Here is a 17,767-nt window from a genome sequence, read left to right on the forward strand (position 1 = left end):
GGGGGTGGATGCCAGACTACAACAGACATTGCCATTAAACTGCAGACACTGATTATAGCCGTGTGCTCATGGCGCAGATATAGGTAGAAGCCAATAAATGTGCAGTGCCCCAAAAAGCAGCGACTATGTCACCTACAGTCAGGGGGGCGCTAAACAGTCCCTAAACCGACCAATTAGGGGCGTTCAAATAATGGAAGGCTACCAGCTCCGCCCCATCACCGATACTATGTAACTACATTCCCGACTTGAATGATCAACTCCTAAACTGATATCCATGACCTATGACCTTTAGGGTTTGGCACACCGTGAGGTCATTGTCTAGCCCAATGCATCCCGCAGGGTCCTAGAGACTGACACATTCGCTTCATTAATTGTGTTTATTCTGTACAAACAAATTGAAAATTCTACAAACGTTTCTCGAATAATTTGGATTGTATGAAAACTGATCCCGCCAGTCCTACAGTAAGTGCTACGGCGCAATCCACTGGAGTGATAGGTCACATACATACATCACTACTATACACCGCCCTCTAGAGGAGAGGAGCGGCGCTGCGAGGTCACCGGGAGAATAAATAATCATATTAATGAGAATGACGTTTCAATAATACAGGAAAATACGAAGAAGCAAAAGCCGCTCAGCGAGTCCACAACATCATCATCACCCGACACCGCGGGATCAGCGCCCTCACTTCTTCACAGGAAGAGTTCTTCTCCGTTTTACTTGAAGAATCTCGGAGGCGTCTCTGTTTATATCACCGAAAGATTCTACATCCGCTCCACCCTGAGAAAACAAAGAAACGAGTCAGACAGACGAGGCGCGAGAGTTGGGGGTCATAGTCCTATACCCCAGGTGTCATTATCCTGTACCCCGAGTGTCAGCATCACTATCCTGTACCCCGAGTGTCAGTGTCATTATCCTGTACCCCCAGTGTCAGGGTCATTATCCTGTACCCCGAGTGTCAGTGTCATTATCCTGTACCCCCAGTGTCAGTGTCATTATCCTGTACCCCGAGTGTCAGTGTCATTATCCTGTACCCCGAGTGTCAGCGTCACTATCCTGTACCCCGAGTGTCAGTGTCATTATCCTGTACCCCGAGTGTCAGCGTCATTATCCTGTACCCCGAGTGTCAGTGTCATTATCCTGTACCCCGAGTGTCAGCGTCATTATCCTGTACCCCCAGTGTCAGGGTCATTATCCTGTACCCCGAGTGTCAGCGTCATTATCCTGTACCCCGAGTGTCAGCGTCATTATCCTGTACCCCCAGTGTCAGGGTCATTATCCTGTACCCCGAGTGTCAGCGTCATTATCCTGTACCCCGAGTGTCAGGGTCATTATCCTGTACCCCCAGTGTCAGTGTCAATATCCTGTACCCCGAGTGTCAGCGTCATTATCCTGTACCCCCAGTGTCAGCGTCATTATCCTGTACCCCCAGTGTCAGGGTCATTATCCTGTACCCCCAGTGTCAGGGTCATTATCCTGTACCCCCAGTGTCAGGGTCATTATCCTGTACCCCCAGTGTCAGTGTCATTATCCTGTACCCCCAGTGTCAGGGTCATTATCCTGTACCCCCAGTGTCAGTGTCATTATCCTGTACCCCGAGTGTCAGTGTCATTATCCTGTACCCCGAGTGTCAGTGTCATTATCCTGTACCCCGAGTGTCAGTGTCATTATCCTGTACCCCGAGTGTCAGTGTCATTATCCCGTACCCCCAGTGTCAGTGTCATTATCCCGTACCCCCAGTGTCAGTGTCATTATCCCGTACCCCCAGTGTCAGTGTCATTATCCTGTACCCCGAGTGTCAGTGTCATTATCCCGTACCCCCAGTGTCAGTGTCATTATCCTGTACCCCCAGTGTCAGTGTCATTATCCTGTACCCCCAGTGTCAGTGTCATTATCCTGTACCCCCAGTGTCATTATCCCGTACCCCCAGTGTCAGGGTCATTATCCTGTACCCCGAGTGTCAGTGTCATTATCCTGTACCCCCAGTGTCAGTGTCATTATCCCGTACCCCCAGTGTCAGTGTCATTATCCCGTACCCCCAGTGTCAGTGTCATTATCCCGTACCCCGAGTGTCAGTGTCATTATCCCGTACCCCGAGTGTCAGCGTCATTATCCTGTACCCCCAGTGTCAGCGTCATTATCCTGTACCCCGAGTGTCAGCGTCATTATCCTGTACCCCGAGTGTCAGCGTCTTCATCCTGTACCCCGAGTGTCAGCGTCTTCATCCTGTACCCCGAGTGTCAGCGTCTTCATCCTGTACCCCCAGTGTCAGTGTCATTATCCTGTACCCCGAGTGTCAGTGTCATTATCCTGTACCCCCAGTGTCAGTGTCATTATCCTGTACCCCAAGTGTCAGCGTCATTATCCTGTACCCCGAGTGTCAGCGTCATTATCCTGTACCCCGAGTGTCAGCGTCATTATCCTGTACCCCGAGTGTCAGTGTCATTATCCTGTACCCCGAGTGTCAGCGTCATTATCCTGTACCCCCAGTGTCAGGAGTCGCTGTCTCTCTGTCTGTCTGGGTTACCTACCTCTCCGTAGTCTCTCTCTGCTGATTGCTGCCACTCTCCGTCCCCTGCATTCCTCTGTTCGGCAGCCTGGCGGGCGAGCTCCACCTTGTAATACCCGGGGGGCGTCCACCCGACTCCTTTCATCCAGTTCAAATCAGATTTGTATTTAACCTAAAATTATAACATCAGATTACAATTACTAATGTTAGGACAGCGGCCAATTAGCCCCATACACGAGCCCCATAGGCGACTCCAATAGACATGAGCCTCCTGTATGAGCCCCGTAGATGACCCCAATACACAAGCCACACAGACCACCACTATAGATGAGCCTTATGGACATGTAAAGCGCCATGGAATAAATGGTGCTATAATAATAATGGACGACCCCCATAGACGAGCCCTCGCTTGCTGCTGGGACATGATTTGGCCCGGTTCGGCACTGGGCCCGATTCAGCACTGGACCAGTTCAGCACTGGGTCCGGTTCAGCACTGGGTCCGGTTCACCACTGGCTCCGGTTCACCACTGGCTCCGGTTCACCACTGGCTCGGGTTCACCACTGGCTCCGGTTAAGTACTGGATCCGATCAGCACTGGCTCCGGGTTCAGCACTGGCTCCGGGTTCAGCACTGGCTCCGGGTTCAGCACTGGCTCCGGGTTCAGCACAGAGTTTGGATCAGCACTGGCTCCGGGTTCAGCACTGTCTCTGGTTAAGCACTGGCTCCGGTTCAGCACTGGCTCCAGTTCAGCACGGGGTTCGGATCAGCACTGGCTCCGGTTCAGCACTGGCTCCGATCAGCACTGGCTCCGGTTCAGCTCTGGCTCCGGTTCAGCACTGGCTCCGGTTCAGAACTGGCTCCGGTTCAGCACTGGCTCCGGTTCAGCACTGGCTCCGGTTCAGCACTGGCTCCGGTTCAGCACGGGGTTCGGATCAGCACTGGCTCCGGTTCAGCACTGGCTCCGATCAGCACTGGCTCCGGTTCAGCTCTGGCTCCGGTTCAGCACTGGCTCCGGTTCAGCACTGGCTCCGGGTTCAGCACTGGCTCCGGGTTCAGCACTGGCTCCGGGTTCAGCACAGGGTTTGGATCAGCACTGGCTCCGGGTTCAGCACTGTCTCCGGTTAAGCACTGGCTCCGGTTCAGCACTGGCTCCGGTTCAGCACGGGGTTCGGATCAGCACTGGCTCCGGTTCAGCACTGGCTCCGATCAGCACTGGCTCCGGGTTCAGCACTGGCTCCGGGTTCAGCACTGGCTCCGGGTTCAGCACTGGCTCCGGGTTCAGCACTGGCTCCGGGTTCAGCACTGGCTCGGGTTCAGCACTGGCTCCGGTTCAGCACTGGCTCCGGTTCAGAACTGGCTCCGGTTCAGCACTGGCTCCGGTTCAGAACTGGCTCCGGTTCAGCACTGGCTCCGGTTCAGCACTGGCTCCGGTTCAGAACTGGCTCCGGTTCAGCACTGGCTCCGGTTCAGCACGGGGTTCGGATCAGCACTGGCTCCGGTTCAGCACTGGCTCCGATCAGCTCTGGCTCCGGTTCAGCTCTGGCTCCGGTTCAGCACTGGCTCCGGTTCAGCACTGGCTCCGGTTCAGCACTGGCTCCGGTTCAGCACTGGCTCCGGTTCAGCACGGGGTTCGGATCAGCACTGGCTCCGGTTCAGCACTGGCTCCGATCAGCACTGGCTCCGGTTCAGCACTGGCTCCGGTTCAGCACTGGCTCCGGGTTCAGCACTGGCTCCGGGTTCAGCACTGGCTCCGGGTTCAGCACAGGGTTTGGATCAGCACTGGCTCCGGGTTCAGCACTGTCTCCGGTTAAGCACTGGCTCCGGTTCAGCACTGGCTCCGGTTCAGCACGGGGTTCGGATCAGCACTGGCTCCGGTTCAGCACTGGCTCCGATCAGCACTGGCTCCGGGTTCAGCACTGGCTCCGGGTTCAGCACTGGCTCCGGGTTCAGCACTGGCTCCGGGTTCAGCACTGGCTCGGGTTCAGCACTGGCTCCGGTTCAGAACTGGCTCCGGTTCAGCACTGGCTCCGGTTCAGCACTGGCTCCGGTTCAGCACTGGCTCCGGTTCAGAACTGGCTCCGGTTCAGCACTGGGTTCGGATCAGCACTGGCTCCGGTTCAGCACTGGCTCCGATCAGCTCTGGCTCCGGTTCAGCTCTGGCTCCGGTTCAGCACTGGCTCCGGTTCAGCACTGGCTCCGGGTTCAGCACTGGCTCCGGGTTCAGCACTGGCTCCGGGTTCAGCACAGGGTTTGGATCAGCACTGGCTCCGGGTTCAGCACTGTCTCCGGTTAAGCACTGGCTCCGGTTCAGCACGGGGTTCGGATCAGCACTGGCTCCGGTTCAGCACTGGCTCCGATCAGCACTGGCTCCGGGTTCAGCACTGGCTCCGGGTTCAGCACTGGCTCCGGGTTCAGCACTGGCTCCTGTTCAGCACTGGCTCCGGGTTCAGCACTGGCTCCGGTTCAGCACTGGCTCCGGTTCAGCACTGGGTCCGGATCAGCACTGGGTCCGGATCAGCACTGGCTCCGGGTTCTGCACTGGGCCCGGTTCAGCACTGGCTCCGGTTCAGCACTGGCTCCGGGTTCAGCACTGGCTCCGGGTTCAGCACTGGCTCCGGTTCAGCACAGGGTTTGGATCAGCACTGGCTCCGGGTTCAGCACTGTCTCTGGTTAAGCACTGGCTCCGGTTCAGCACTGGCTCCGGTTCAGCACGGGGTTCGGATCAGCACTGGCTCCGGTTCAGCACTGGCTCCGATCAGCACTGGCTCCGGTTCACCACTGGCTCCGGTTCACCACTGGCTCCGGGTTCAGCACTGGCTCCGGGTTCAGCACTGGCTCCGGGTTCAGCACTGGCTCCGGGTTCAGCACTGGCTCCGGTTCAGCACGGGGTTCGGATCAGCACTGGGTCCGGATCAGCACTGGCTCCGGATCAGCACTGGCTCCGGATCAGCACTGGCTCCGGGTTCTGCACTGGGCCCGGTTCAGCACTGGCTCCGGTTCAGCACTGGCTCCGGGTTCAGCACTGGCTCCGGTTCAGCACTGGCTCCGATCAGCACTGGCTCCGGTTCACCACTGGCTCCGGGTTCAGCACTGGCTCCGGGTTCAGCACTGGCTCCGGGTTCAGCACTGGCTCCGGTTCAGCACTGGCTCCGGTTCAGCACGGGGTTCGGATCAGCACTGGGTCCGGATCAGCACTGGGTCCGGGTTCTGCACTGGGCCCGGTTCAGCACTGGCTCCGGTTCAGCACTGGCTCCGGGTTCAGCACTGGCTCCGGTTCAGCACTGGCTCCGGTTCAGCACTGGCTCCGGTTCAGCACGGGGTTTGGATCAGCACTGGGTCCGGATCAGCACTGGCTCCGGGTTCAGCACTGGGCCCGGTTCAGCACTGGTCTGGTTCTGGACGGGGCACTCACATCGCTCTGCAGTCCGTGCGCCTGCTTGGCATGTTTCAGCGCCAGCTGCTCTGGGTCGCACGTGTACTGGTGCAGGTGCTGCCGGTAGTGGACGTCGCTCGCCTGCTCCTGGCTCTTCTTGGCCTGGATGAATCCCGGTTGATCCAGATGAGTCCGCACCTTGGACCTCGCCTCCGCGGAGCGTTTCTTGTATTCGCGGTCGCTCTGCAGTTTGCTGATTCTCATGACGTGTTGTGTTTTGGGGTCATCGCTGACGCTGCGGAAGCCGATCTGATGCCCCCGATCCCTCACGAAGGCTTCTCTGTAGCGCAACTGCAGCAGAAAAATGATGTTAAAGCAAAGGACCAAATGCCCCTGGGCGGAGGTGCTGCCCCCTAGTGGAAGAGCTAAAATCCACCTTACATCACTGGCGATCTCCCTGGATGCTTTTGTGGTCTGGAAAGGAATGGCGTCCAGGCGCAGGTCATAGCCCACCGCACGGGACTGCTCCCACCGGGTCCTGTACGCTTTCTGCCCAAAGAAAAACAGCAGAAAATCATTTTAATCCACATCTTATGGTCCATAGATGTTACTTATGCTTTACACTGCAGCACTGCTCATTTTGTTATTTAAAATATGAGGCAAAATATAAGCAGGAAAATGAGCAAAGTCATAAGGTCGTCTGCCCGCACGGCTCCATGACATACAGAGATCACTGCGACTAATTCCATCAATCCAGAGAATGAAACGTACGTCACTGATCTGAGCGGCGTTGACCCGAGCGCGGATGAAATCGGGATGGTCTGCGGGTAGCGAGCATCTGTGCAGCGAGTCCTGATCCCCCGATTTATACAATCTCTGCAAACACAAACGTGGAAGAGATACAGCACTGTGCAAAAGTTATAGGCAGGGGGAGAAAGGAAAATCCAAGAGGCGCCACTCCGGCACCAATCCTTACAAATAATAACGTGGGTTAACCCTTTCTTCTACAGCAAAAAGCCGCATACAGAAAGGTATGGTGGTCTCTGGTGCTGCATTACAATTAGCACATGTCATCCCAGAACAGCGGCGCTCACCGGATCTGAGATTACAAACCTACACTCCACAGAACGCAGCAAGCAAAGCGGGAGGAGACTGCAGAGCAAGATGCCTCCAGGGAGAGAAGGGTTAATGGCAACTCACAAAATACTGCAGAAAAGAGAAATGTGAATCTCATCAGTATCTGGTGACCCCATCTCCTCCATCATCAGTATCTGGTGACCGCCCGTCACCTACATCATCAGTATCTGGTGACCCCATGTCTCCTCCATCATCAGTATCTGGTGACCCCATGTCTCCTCCATCATCAGTATCTGGTGACCCCATGTCCCCCCCATCATCAGTATCTGGTGACCGCCCATCACCTCCATCATCAGTATCTGGTGACCGCCCGTCACCTCCATCATCAGTATCTGATGACCGCCCGTCACCTCCATCGTCAGTATCTGGTGACTGCCCGTTGCCTCCATTACGATACTGATAATGGAGGTGACGGGCGGTCACCAGATACGGATGATGGAGGAGACATGGGGTCACCAGATACTGATCAGATTTACATTTCTTTTTTTTTCCTTCAGCACATTGTTAATTGATAGTTATAAACTACTCAAATTTCTTCTTTTGAAAACAGTTTAACTTTTTATCATCTTTTTCACAACTGCATAAAACTTTTCCACAGTGCTCTAACTGCCTAATAACTGAAAGCTGACTCTTCAGCCCCAAACAGCTTATATTATACTCCAGAGCGGCGCTCACTGTGTACATACATTAGATTACTGATCCTGCGTTACATCATGCATTATACTCCAGAGCTGCACTCACTATTCTGCTGGTGCAGTCACTGTGTACATACATTACATTATTGATCCTGAGTTACCTCCTGTATTATACCCCAGAGCTGCACTCACTATTCTGCTGGTGCAGTCACTGTGTACATACATTACATTACTGATCCTGCGTTACATCCTGTATTATACCCCAGAGCTGCACTCACTATTCTGCTGGTGCAGTCACTGTGTACATACATTACATTACTGATCCTGCGTTACATCCTGTATTATACCCCAGAGCTGCACTCACTATTCTGCTGGTGCAGTCACTGTGTACATACATTACATTACTGATCCTGCGTTACATCCTGCATTATACTCCGGAGCTGCACTCACTATTCTGCTGGTGCAGTCACTGTGTACATACATTACTGATTCTGAGTTACATCCTGTATTATACTCCAGAGCTGCACTCACTATTCTGCTGGTGCAGTCACTGTGTACATACATTACATTACTGATCCTGCGTTACATCCTGCATTATACTCCATAGCTGCACTCACTATTCTGCTGGTGCAGTCACTGTGTACATACATTACATTACTGATCCTGAGTTACATCCTGTATTATACCCCAGAGCTGCACTCACTAATCTGCTGGTGTAGTCACTGTGTACATACACTCCATTACTGACCCTGAGTTACATCCTGTATTATTCTCCAGAGCTGCACTCACTATTCTGCTGGTGCAGTCACTGTGTACATACATTACTAATCCGGAGTTACATCCTGTATTATACTCCAGAGCTGCACTCACTATTCTGCTGGTGCAGTCACTGTGTACATAATTTACATTACTGATCCTGAGTTACATCCTGTATTATACTCCAGAGCTGCACTCACTATTCTGCTGGTGTAGTCACTGTGTACATACATTACATTACTGATCCTGAGATACATCCTGTATTATACCCCAGAGCTGCACTCACTAATCTGCTGGTGTAGTCACTGTGTACATACACTCCATTACTGACCCTGAGTTACATCCTGTATTATACTGCAGAGCTGCACTCACTATTCTGCTGGTGCAGTCACTGTGTACATACATTACTAATCCGGAGTTACATCCTGTATTATACTCCAGAGCTGCACTCACTATTCTGCTGGTGCAGTCACTGTGTACATAATTTACATTACTGATCCTGAGTTACATCCTGTATTATACTCCAGAGCTGCACTCACTATTCTGCTGGTGCAGTCACTGTGTACATACATTACATTACTGATCCTGAGATACATCCTGTATTATACCCCAGAGCTGCACTCACTATTCTGCTGGTGCAGTCACTGTGTACATACATTACATTACTGATCCTGCGTTACTGTACATCCTGTATTATACCCTAGAGCAAAGCCGTTAGATATTCTGATATTCTTACCTCACTGCACTGCTGATAACTATTCTTGGCATGTAGGAGACTCGGAGAATCTGTAACTGCAGTAAAAGACATTGATCCAGGATTCTGTCGATATTTGTTCTGTGAGGGAATAATATAGCATGTAAGAATTGCAGTATTATAGTAGTTATATTCTTGTACATAGGGGCAGTATTATAGTAGTTATATTCTTGTACATAGGGACAGTATTATAGTAGTTATATTCTTGTATATAGGAGCAGTATTATAGTAGTTATATTCTTGTATATAGGAGCAGTATTATAGTAGTTATATTCTTGTACATAGGGACTGTATTATAGTAGTTATATTCCTGTACATAGGAGCAGTATTATAGTAGTTATATTCTTGTATATAGGAGCAGTATTATAGTAGTTATATTCTTGTACATAGGGGCAGTATTATAGTAGTTATATTCTTGTACATGAGGGCAGTATTATAGTAGTTATATTCTTGTACATAGGGACAGTATTATAGTAGTTATATTCTTGTACATAGGGGCAGTATTATAGTAGTTATATTCTTGTACATGGAGGCAGTATTATAGTAGTTATATTCTTGTACATAGGGGCAGTATTATAGAAATTATATTCTTGTACATGGAGGCAGTATTATAGTAGTTATATTCTTGTACATGGAGGCAGTATTATAGTAGTTATATTCTTGTACATGGAGGCAGTATTATAGTAGTTATATTCTTGTACATGGGGGCAGTATTATAGTAGTTATATTCTTGTACATGAGGGCAGTATTATAGTAGTTATATTCTTGTACATAGGGACAGTATTATAGTAGTTATATTCTTGTACATAGGGGCAGTATTATAGTAGTTATATTCTTGTACATAGGGGCAGTATTATAGTAATTATATTCTTGTACATAGGGGGCAGTATTATAGTATATTCTTGTACATAGGGGGCAGTATTATAGTAGTTATATTCTTGTACATAGGGGCAGTATTATAGTAGTTATATTCTTGTACATAGGGGGCAGTATTATAGTAGTTATATTCTTGTACATAGGGGCAGTATTATAGTAATTATATTCTTGTACATAGGGGGCAGTATTATAGTATATTCTTGTACATGGAGGCAGTATTATAGTAGTTATATTCTTGTACATAGGGGCAGTATTATAGTAGTTATATTCTTGTACATGAGGGCAGTATTATAGTAGTTATATTCTTGTACATAGGGACAGTATTATAGTAGTTATATTCTTGTACATAGGGGCAGTATTATAGTAGTTATATTCTTGTACATGGAGGCAGTATTATAGTAGTTATATTCTTGTACATGGAGGCAGTATTATAGTAGTTATATTCTATATTCTTGTACATTATGGCAGTATTATAGTAGTTATATTCTTGTACATAGGGGCAGTATTATAGTAATTATATTCTTGTACATAGGGGGCAGTATTATAGTATATTCTTGTACATAGGGGCAGTATTATAGTAGTTATATTCTTGTACATAGGGGCAGTATTATAGTAGTTATATTCTTGTACATAGGGGGCAGTATTATAGTAGTTATATTTTTGTACATAGGGGCAGTATTATAGTAGTTATATTCTTGTACATAGGGGCAGTATTATAGTAATTATATTCTTGTACATAGGGGGCAGTATTATAGTAGTTATATTCTTGTACATAGGGGCAGTATTATAGTAGTTATATTCTTGTACATAGGGGCAGTATTATAGTAATTATATTCTTGTACATAGGGGGCAGTATTATAGTAGTTATATTCTTGTACATAACATAGGGGGCAGTATTATAGTAGATATATTCTTATACATAGGGGCAGTATTATAGTAATTATATTCTTGTACATAGGGGGCAGTATTATAGTAGTTATATTCTTGTACATAACATAGGGGGCAGTATTATAGTAGATATATTCTTATACATAGGGGCAGTATTATAGTAATTATATTCTTGTACATAGGGGGCAGTATTATAGTAGTTATATTCTTGTACATAAGAGCAGTATTATAGTAGTTATATTCTTGTACATGGAGGCAGTATTATAGTAGTTACAGTCATATGTAAAAGTTTGGGCACCCCTATTAATGTTAACCTTTTTTCTTTATAACAATTTTGGTTTTTGCAACAGCTATTTCAGTTTCATATATCTAATAACTGATGGACTCAGTTATATTTCTGGATTCTAATGAGGTTTATTGTACTAACAGAAAATGTGCAATCTGCATTTAAACAAAATTTGACCGGTGCAAAAGTATGGGCACCCTTATCATTTTCTTGATTTGAACACTCCTAACTACTTTTTACTGACTTCCTGAAGCACTAAATTGGTTTTGTAACCTCATTGAGCTTTGAACTTCATAGCCAGGTGTATCAAATCATGAGAAAAGGTATTTAAAGTGGCCACTTGCAAGTAGTTCTCCTATTTGATTCTCCTATGAAGAGTGGCATCTTGGGCTCCTCAAAACAACTCTCAAATGATCTGAAAACAAAGATTATTCAACATAGCTTTTCACGGAAAGGATACAAAAAGTTGTCTCAGAGATTTAACCAGTCAGTTTCCACTGTGAGGAACATAGTAAGGAAATGGAAGAACACAGGTACAGTTCTTGTTAAGCCCAGAAGTGGCAGGCCAAGAAAAATATCAGAAAGGCAGAGAAGAAGAATGGTGAGAACAGTCAAGGACAATCCACAGACCACCTCCAAAGACCGGCAGCATCATCTTGCTGCAGATGGTGTCACCACTGTGCATCGGTCAACAATACAGCGCATGCATAAGCCTTTTTGTATGACCAAACAACTCAATCTTTGTTTCATCAGTCCACAGGACCTTCTTCCAAAATGTAACTGGCTTGTCCAAATGTGCTTTTGCAGACCTCAGGCGACTGTTTGTGGCGTGCTTGCAGAAACGGCTTCTTTCGCATCACTCTCCCATACAGCTTCTCCTTGTGCAAAGTGCGCTGTATTGTTGACCGATGCACAGTGACACCATCTGCAGCGAGATGATGCTGCAGGTCTTTGGAGGTGGTCTGTGGATTGTCCTTGACGGTTCTCACCATTCTTCTTCTCTGCCTTTCTGATATTTTTCTTGGCCTGCCACTTCTGGGCTTAACAAGAACTGTACCTGTGTTCTTCCATTTCCTTACTATGTTCCTCACAGTGGAAACTGACAGGTTAAATCTCTGAGACAACTTTTTGTATCCTTCCCCTGAAAAGCTATGTTGAATAATCTTTGTTTTCAGATCATTTGAGAGTTGTTTTGAGGAGCCTATGATGCCACTCTTCATAGGAGAATCAAATAGGAGAACTACTTGCAAGTGGCCACTTTAAATACCTTTTCTCATGATTTGATACACCTGGCTATGAAGTTCAAAGCTCAATGAGGTTACAAAACCAATTTAGTGCTTCAGGAAGTCAGTAAAAAGTAGTTAGGAGTGTTGAAATCAAGAAAATGATAAGGGTGCCCATACTTTTGCACCGGTCAAATTTTGTTTAAATGCAGATTGCACATTTTCTGTTAGTACAATAAACCTCATTTGAATCCAGAAATATATCTGAGTCCATCAGTTATTAGATATATGAAACTGGAATAGCTGTTGCAAAAACCAAAATTGTTATAAAGAAAAAAGGTTAACATTAATAGGGGTGCCCAAACTTTTACATATGACTGTATATTCTTGTACATGGGGGCAGTATTATAGTAGTTATATTCTTGTACATGGGGGCAGTATTATAGTAGTTATATTCTTGTACATAGGGGCAGTATTATAGTAGTTATATTCTTGTACATAGGGGCAGTATTATAGTAGTTATATTCTTGTACATAGGGGCAGTATTATAGTAATTATATTCTTGTACATAGGGGGCAGTATTATAGTATATTCTTGTACATAGGGGCAGTATTATAGTAGTTATATTCTTGTACATAGGGGCAGTATTATAGTAGTTATATTCTTGTACATGGGGGCAGTATTATAGTAGTTATATTCTTGTACATAGGGGCAGTATTATAGTAGTTATATTCTTGTACATAGGGGCAGTATTATAGTAGTTATATTCTTGTACATAGGGGCAGTATTATAGTAGTTATATTCTTGTACATAGGGGCAGTATTATAGTAATTATATTCTTGTACATAGGGGGCAGTATTATAGTATATTCTTGTACATAGGGGCAGTATTATAGTAGTTATATTCTTGTACATAGGGGCAGTATTATAGTAGTTATATTCTTGTACATAGGGGCAGTATTATAGTAATTATATTCTTGTACATAGGGGGCAGTATTATAGTAGTTATATTCTTGTACATAGGGGCAGTATTATAGTAGTTATATTCTTGTACATAGGGGCAGTATTATAGTAATTATATTCTTGTACATAGGGGGCAGTATTATAGTAGTTATATTCTTGTACATAACATAGGGGGCAGTATTATAGTAGATATATTCTTATACATAGGGGCAGTATTATAGTAATTATATTCTTGTACATAGGGGGCAGTATTATAGTAGTTATATTCTTGTACATAACATAGGGGGCAGTATTATAGTAGATATATTCTTATACATAGGGGCAGTATTATAGTAATTATATTCTTGTACATAGGGGGCAGTATTATAGTAGTTATATTCTTGTACATAAGAGCAGTATTATAGTAGTTATATTCTTGTACATAAAATAGGGGGCAGTATTATAGTAGATATATTCTTATACATAGTGGCAGTATTATAGTAGTTATATTCTTGTACATAAGAGCAGTATTATAGTAGTTATATTCTTGTACATAGGGGCAGTATTATAGTAGTTATATTCTTGTACATAGGGGCAGTATTATAGTAGTTATATTCTTGTACATAGGAGCAGTATGATAGTAGTTATATTCTTGTACATAGGAGCAGTATTATAGTAGTTATATTCTTGCACATAGGGGCAGTATTATAGTAGTTATATTCTTGTACATAGGGGGCAGTATTATTGTATATTCTTGTACATAGGGGCAGTATTATAGTAATTATATTCTTGTACATAGGGGCAGTATTATAGTAGTTATATTCTTGTACATAGGAGCAGTATTATAGTAGTTATATTCTTGTACATAAGAGCAGTATTATAGTAGTTATATTCTTGTACATAGGGGCAGTATTATAGTAGTTATATTCTTGTACATAGGGGCAGTATTATAGTATATTCTTGTACATAGGGGCAGTATTATAGTAGTTATATTCTTGTACATAGGGGCAGTATTATAGTAGTTATATTCTTGTACATAGGGGCAGTATTATAGTAGTTATATTCTTGTACATAGGAGCAGTATGATAGTAGTTATATTCTTGTACATAGGAGCAGTATTATAGTAGTTATATTCTTGCACATAGGGGCAGTATTATAGTAGTTATATTCTTGTACATATGGGGCAGTATTATTGTATATTCTTGTACATAGGGGCAGTATTATAGTAGTTATATTCTTGTACATAGGGGGCAGTATTATTGTATATTCTTGTACATAGGGGCAGTATTATAGTAGTTATATTCTTGTACATAGGGGGCAGTATTATTGTATATTCTTGTACATAGGGGCAGTATTATAGTAGTTATATTCTTGTACACAGGAGCAGTATTATAGTAGTTATATTCTTGCACATAGGGGCAGTATTATAGTAGTTATATTCTTGTACATAGGGGGCAGTATTATTGTATATTCTTGTACATAGGGGCAGTATTATAGTAGTTATATTCTTGTACACAGGAGCAGTATTATAGTAGTTATATTCTTGTACATAGGAGCAGTATTATAGTAGTTATATTCTTGTACATAGGGACAGTATTATAGTAGTTATATTCTTGTACATAGGGGCAGTATTATAGTAGTTATATTCTTGTACATAGGGGCAGTATTATAGTAGTTATATTCTTGTACATAGGGACAGTATTATAGTAGTTATATTCTTGTACATAGGGACAGTATTATAGTAGTTATATTCTTGTACATAGGGGGCAGTATTATAGTAGTTATATTCTTGTACATAGGTGCAGTATTATAGTAGTTATATTCTTGTACATAGGGACAGTATTATAGTAGTTATATTCTTGTACACAGGAGCAGTATTATAGTAGTTATATTCTTGTACATAGGGGGCAGTATTATAGTAGTTATATTCTTGTACATAGGGGCAGTATTATAGTAGTTATATTCTTGTACATAGGGAGCAGTATTATAGTAGTTATATTCTTGTATATAGGGGCAGTATTATAGTAGTTATATTCTTGTACATAGGGTGCAGTATTATAGTAGTTATATTCTTGTACATAGGGGCAGTATTATAGTAGTTATATTCTTGTACATAGGAGCAGTATTATAGTAGTTATATTCTTCTACACAGGAGCAGTATTATAGTAGTTATATTCTTGTACATAGGAGCAGTATTATAGTAGTTATATTCTTCTACACAGGAGCAGTATTATAGTAGTTATATTCTTGTACATAGGGGCAGTATTATAGTAGCTATATTCTTGTACATAGGGGCAGTATTATAGTAGTTATATTCTTGTACACAGGAGCAGTTTTATAGTAGCTATATTCTTGTACATAGGGGGCAGTATTATAGTAGTTATATTCTTGTACATAGGGGCAGTATTATAGTAGTTATATTCTTGTACATAGGGACAGTATTATAGTAGTTATATTCTTGTACACAGGAGCAGTATTATAGTAGTTACAGTATATTCTTGTACATAGGAGCAGTATTATAGTAGTTATATTCTTGTACATAGGGAGCAGTATTATAGTAGTTATATTCTTGTATATAGGGGCAGTATTATAGTAGTTATATTCTTGTACATAGGGTGCAGTATTATAGTAGTTATATTCTTGTACATAGGGGCAGTATTATAGTAGTTATATTCTTGTACATAGGAGCAGTATTATAGTAGTTATATTCTTCTACACAGGAGCAGTATTATAGTAGTTATATTCTTGTACATAGGGGCAGTATTATAGTAGCTATATTCTTGTACATAGGGGCAGTATTATAGTAGTTATATTCTTGTACACAGGAGCAGTTTTATAGTAGTTATATTCTTGTACATAGGAGCAGTTTTATAGTAGTTATATTCTTGTACATAGGGGCAGTTTTATAGTAGTTATATTCTTGTACATAGGGGCAGTATTATAGTAGTTATATTCTTGTACATAGGGGCAGTATTATAGTAGTTATATTCTTGTACATAGGGGCAGTATGGTAAGTCTCCCCATTTGCTTGGCAGTTCTCATACACTTTGTCACGGGGGCGACACTGAGCTCAGGAGATAACCCTTTCTATATTTCTTACCTCACTGATCAGCTCTCCGGCTTTCTTCACACTTTGAATATGCGGAGATCCCGCCGTCTCCCATCCCACACCTCTTAGGTAGTTTAGATCTGATTTGTATCGCGACTGTGAGGAGGGAAGAGATGGATAATTAGGATTCATGCAGGTTTCCGGAGGAGAAGCATCATATACAATGTTTCCCAGTAAACGAGGGAAGCCATTAAATAATAAAGCAGATTTGGGACGGATCGGTCGCAGGGTGGGAGATTACTATTATATCATTATTATCAGCAGATTCAGATAAGTTTACCTTCTCTAAGATGCACAAACCTTCTCGTGGCCACAAGCTGTCATACAGTAGACTGCCTCTGTATGCCAAACAGATCTCAATTAAAGGGGCATTCGAGCTGATAATATTTAAAGACTAAGATATCTTTTCAGAAGATGATTGATATGTTTGGCATGATATCTTCTCGTTATCATTGGAGTCTTGAATGCCAAAGTGTGCTACTGCAAATATGGAATCGTTCCTGGAAAATTTGGACTTGGTGACCGAAACAAGACTGAAGGAAGATTCATTGACTTTTGTACGGCAAATCAACTGTCCATCATGAACACCTTCTTCCAAAATCAGAAACGGAGACTGTAGACATGGACATCACCGAACGGGGCCTACAAGGATCAGATTGACAACATATGTGTTCATCAAAAATGGAGTTCGTCGACCATAAGCATGAAAACAAGACCAGGAGCTGAATGTGGACCTGATCATGAACTTTTGAAAACAAAGATTAGAGTCAAGATACACAAACAGACTCAACAGGTCCTAAAGAGACCTGCTCAGCCGTGGTCAACAGAAGAGACCCTAAAGATCATCGAAGGAAGACGAATGCCAAAAGGTAACAAGCAGGAGGTAGACAACATCAGTAAAAGATTAATGAGAGACATTCGAGTAAATAAAGAAATGTATTACCGAAAGATAAAAAGTGAACATCTCATGGGCAAGACCAGGAAGACATATGACCAAAGGTTCAACCAAGTGTGGGAATGTTGAAAGACACCAGGGAGAAACTAACTGAGCCAGGAAAGATCAAGGAAAGATGGAGAGGGCACAGAGCATGTCTACAAGAACGACTCAACGATGGGGGAAGAAACAGACTGGAGAGGGGATACAGAGCCGAACGTCCTGAATGATGAAGTTGTTGCTGTGATAAAGCTTCTGGATGTGACAATATTCCAATAGAGCTAATAAAGTCTTCTGAAGCCTCAGTAGATGCTATCACTCACCTGTGTCAGCAGATACGGACAA

At 44.3% G+C, this 17,767-nt stretch overlaps 1 protein-coding gene across 1 annotated transcript; it reads right to left on the reverse strand.

Moving 5' to 3' along the window:
• Positions 1-363: 363 nt before the first annotated feature.
• LOC141078326 (nebulin-related-anchoring protein-like) lies at positions 364-17,258 on the reverse strand. The gene is made up of 7 exons (XM_073565082.1): positions 16,480-17,258; positions 9,148-9,246; positions 6,655-6,759; positions 6,325-6,432; positions 5,923-6,234; positions 2,533-2,682; positions 364-781 (listed from the first exon to the last, which is right to left on the reverse strand). Exons 1-7 carry the CDS (start codon positions 16,618-16,620, stop codon positions 686-688), a joined length of 1,011 nt encoding a protein of 336 aa, XP_073421183.1. The 5' UTR covers positions 16,621-17,258; the 3' UTR covers positions 364-685.
• Positions 17,259-17,767: the final 509 nt, after the last annotated feature.

This window comes from Dendrobates tinctorius, unplaced genomic scaffold, assembly GCF_039654945.1.
Source record: "Dendrobates tinctorius isolate UK_male_01 unplaced genomic scaffold, ASM3965494v1 ptg000535l, whole genome shotgun sequence".
Classification (NCBI taxonomy): domain Eukaryota; kingdom Metazoa; phylum Chordata; class Amphibia; order Anura; family Dendrobatidae; genus Dendrobates; species Dendrobates tinctorius.

Coding starts and splice junctions, on each gene's coding strand:
- LOC141078326 (XM_073565082.1), bottom strand. CDS start 16,620: ATGAATCCTAATTATCCATCTCTTCCCTCCTCACAGTCGCGATACAAA. Junction 6,433..6,654: donor ACGCCGCTCAGATCAGTGAC/GTACGTTTCATT, acceptor TTCTTTGGGCAG/AAAGCGTACAGGACCCGGTG. Junction 782..2,532: donor CAGAGAGAGACTACGGAGAG/GTAGGTAACCCA, acceptor TTGTTTTCTCAG/GGTGGAGCGGATGTAGAATC.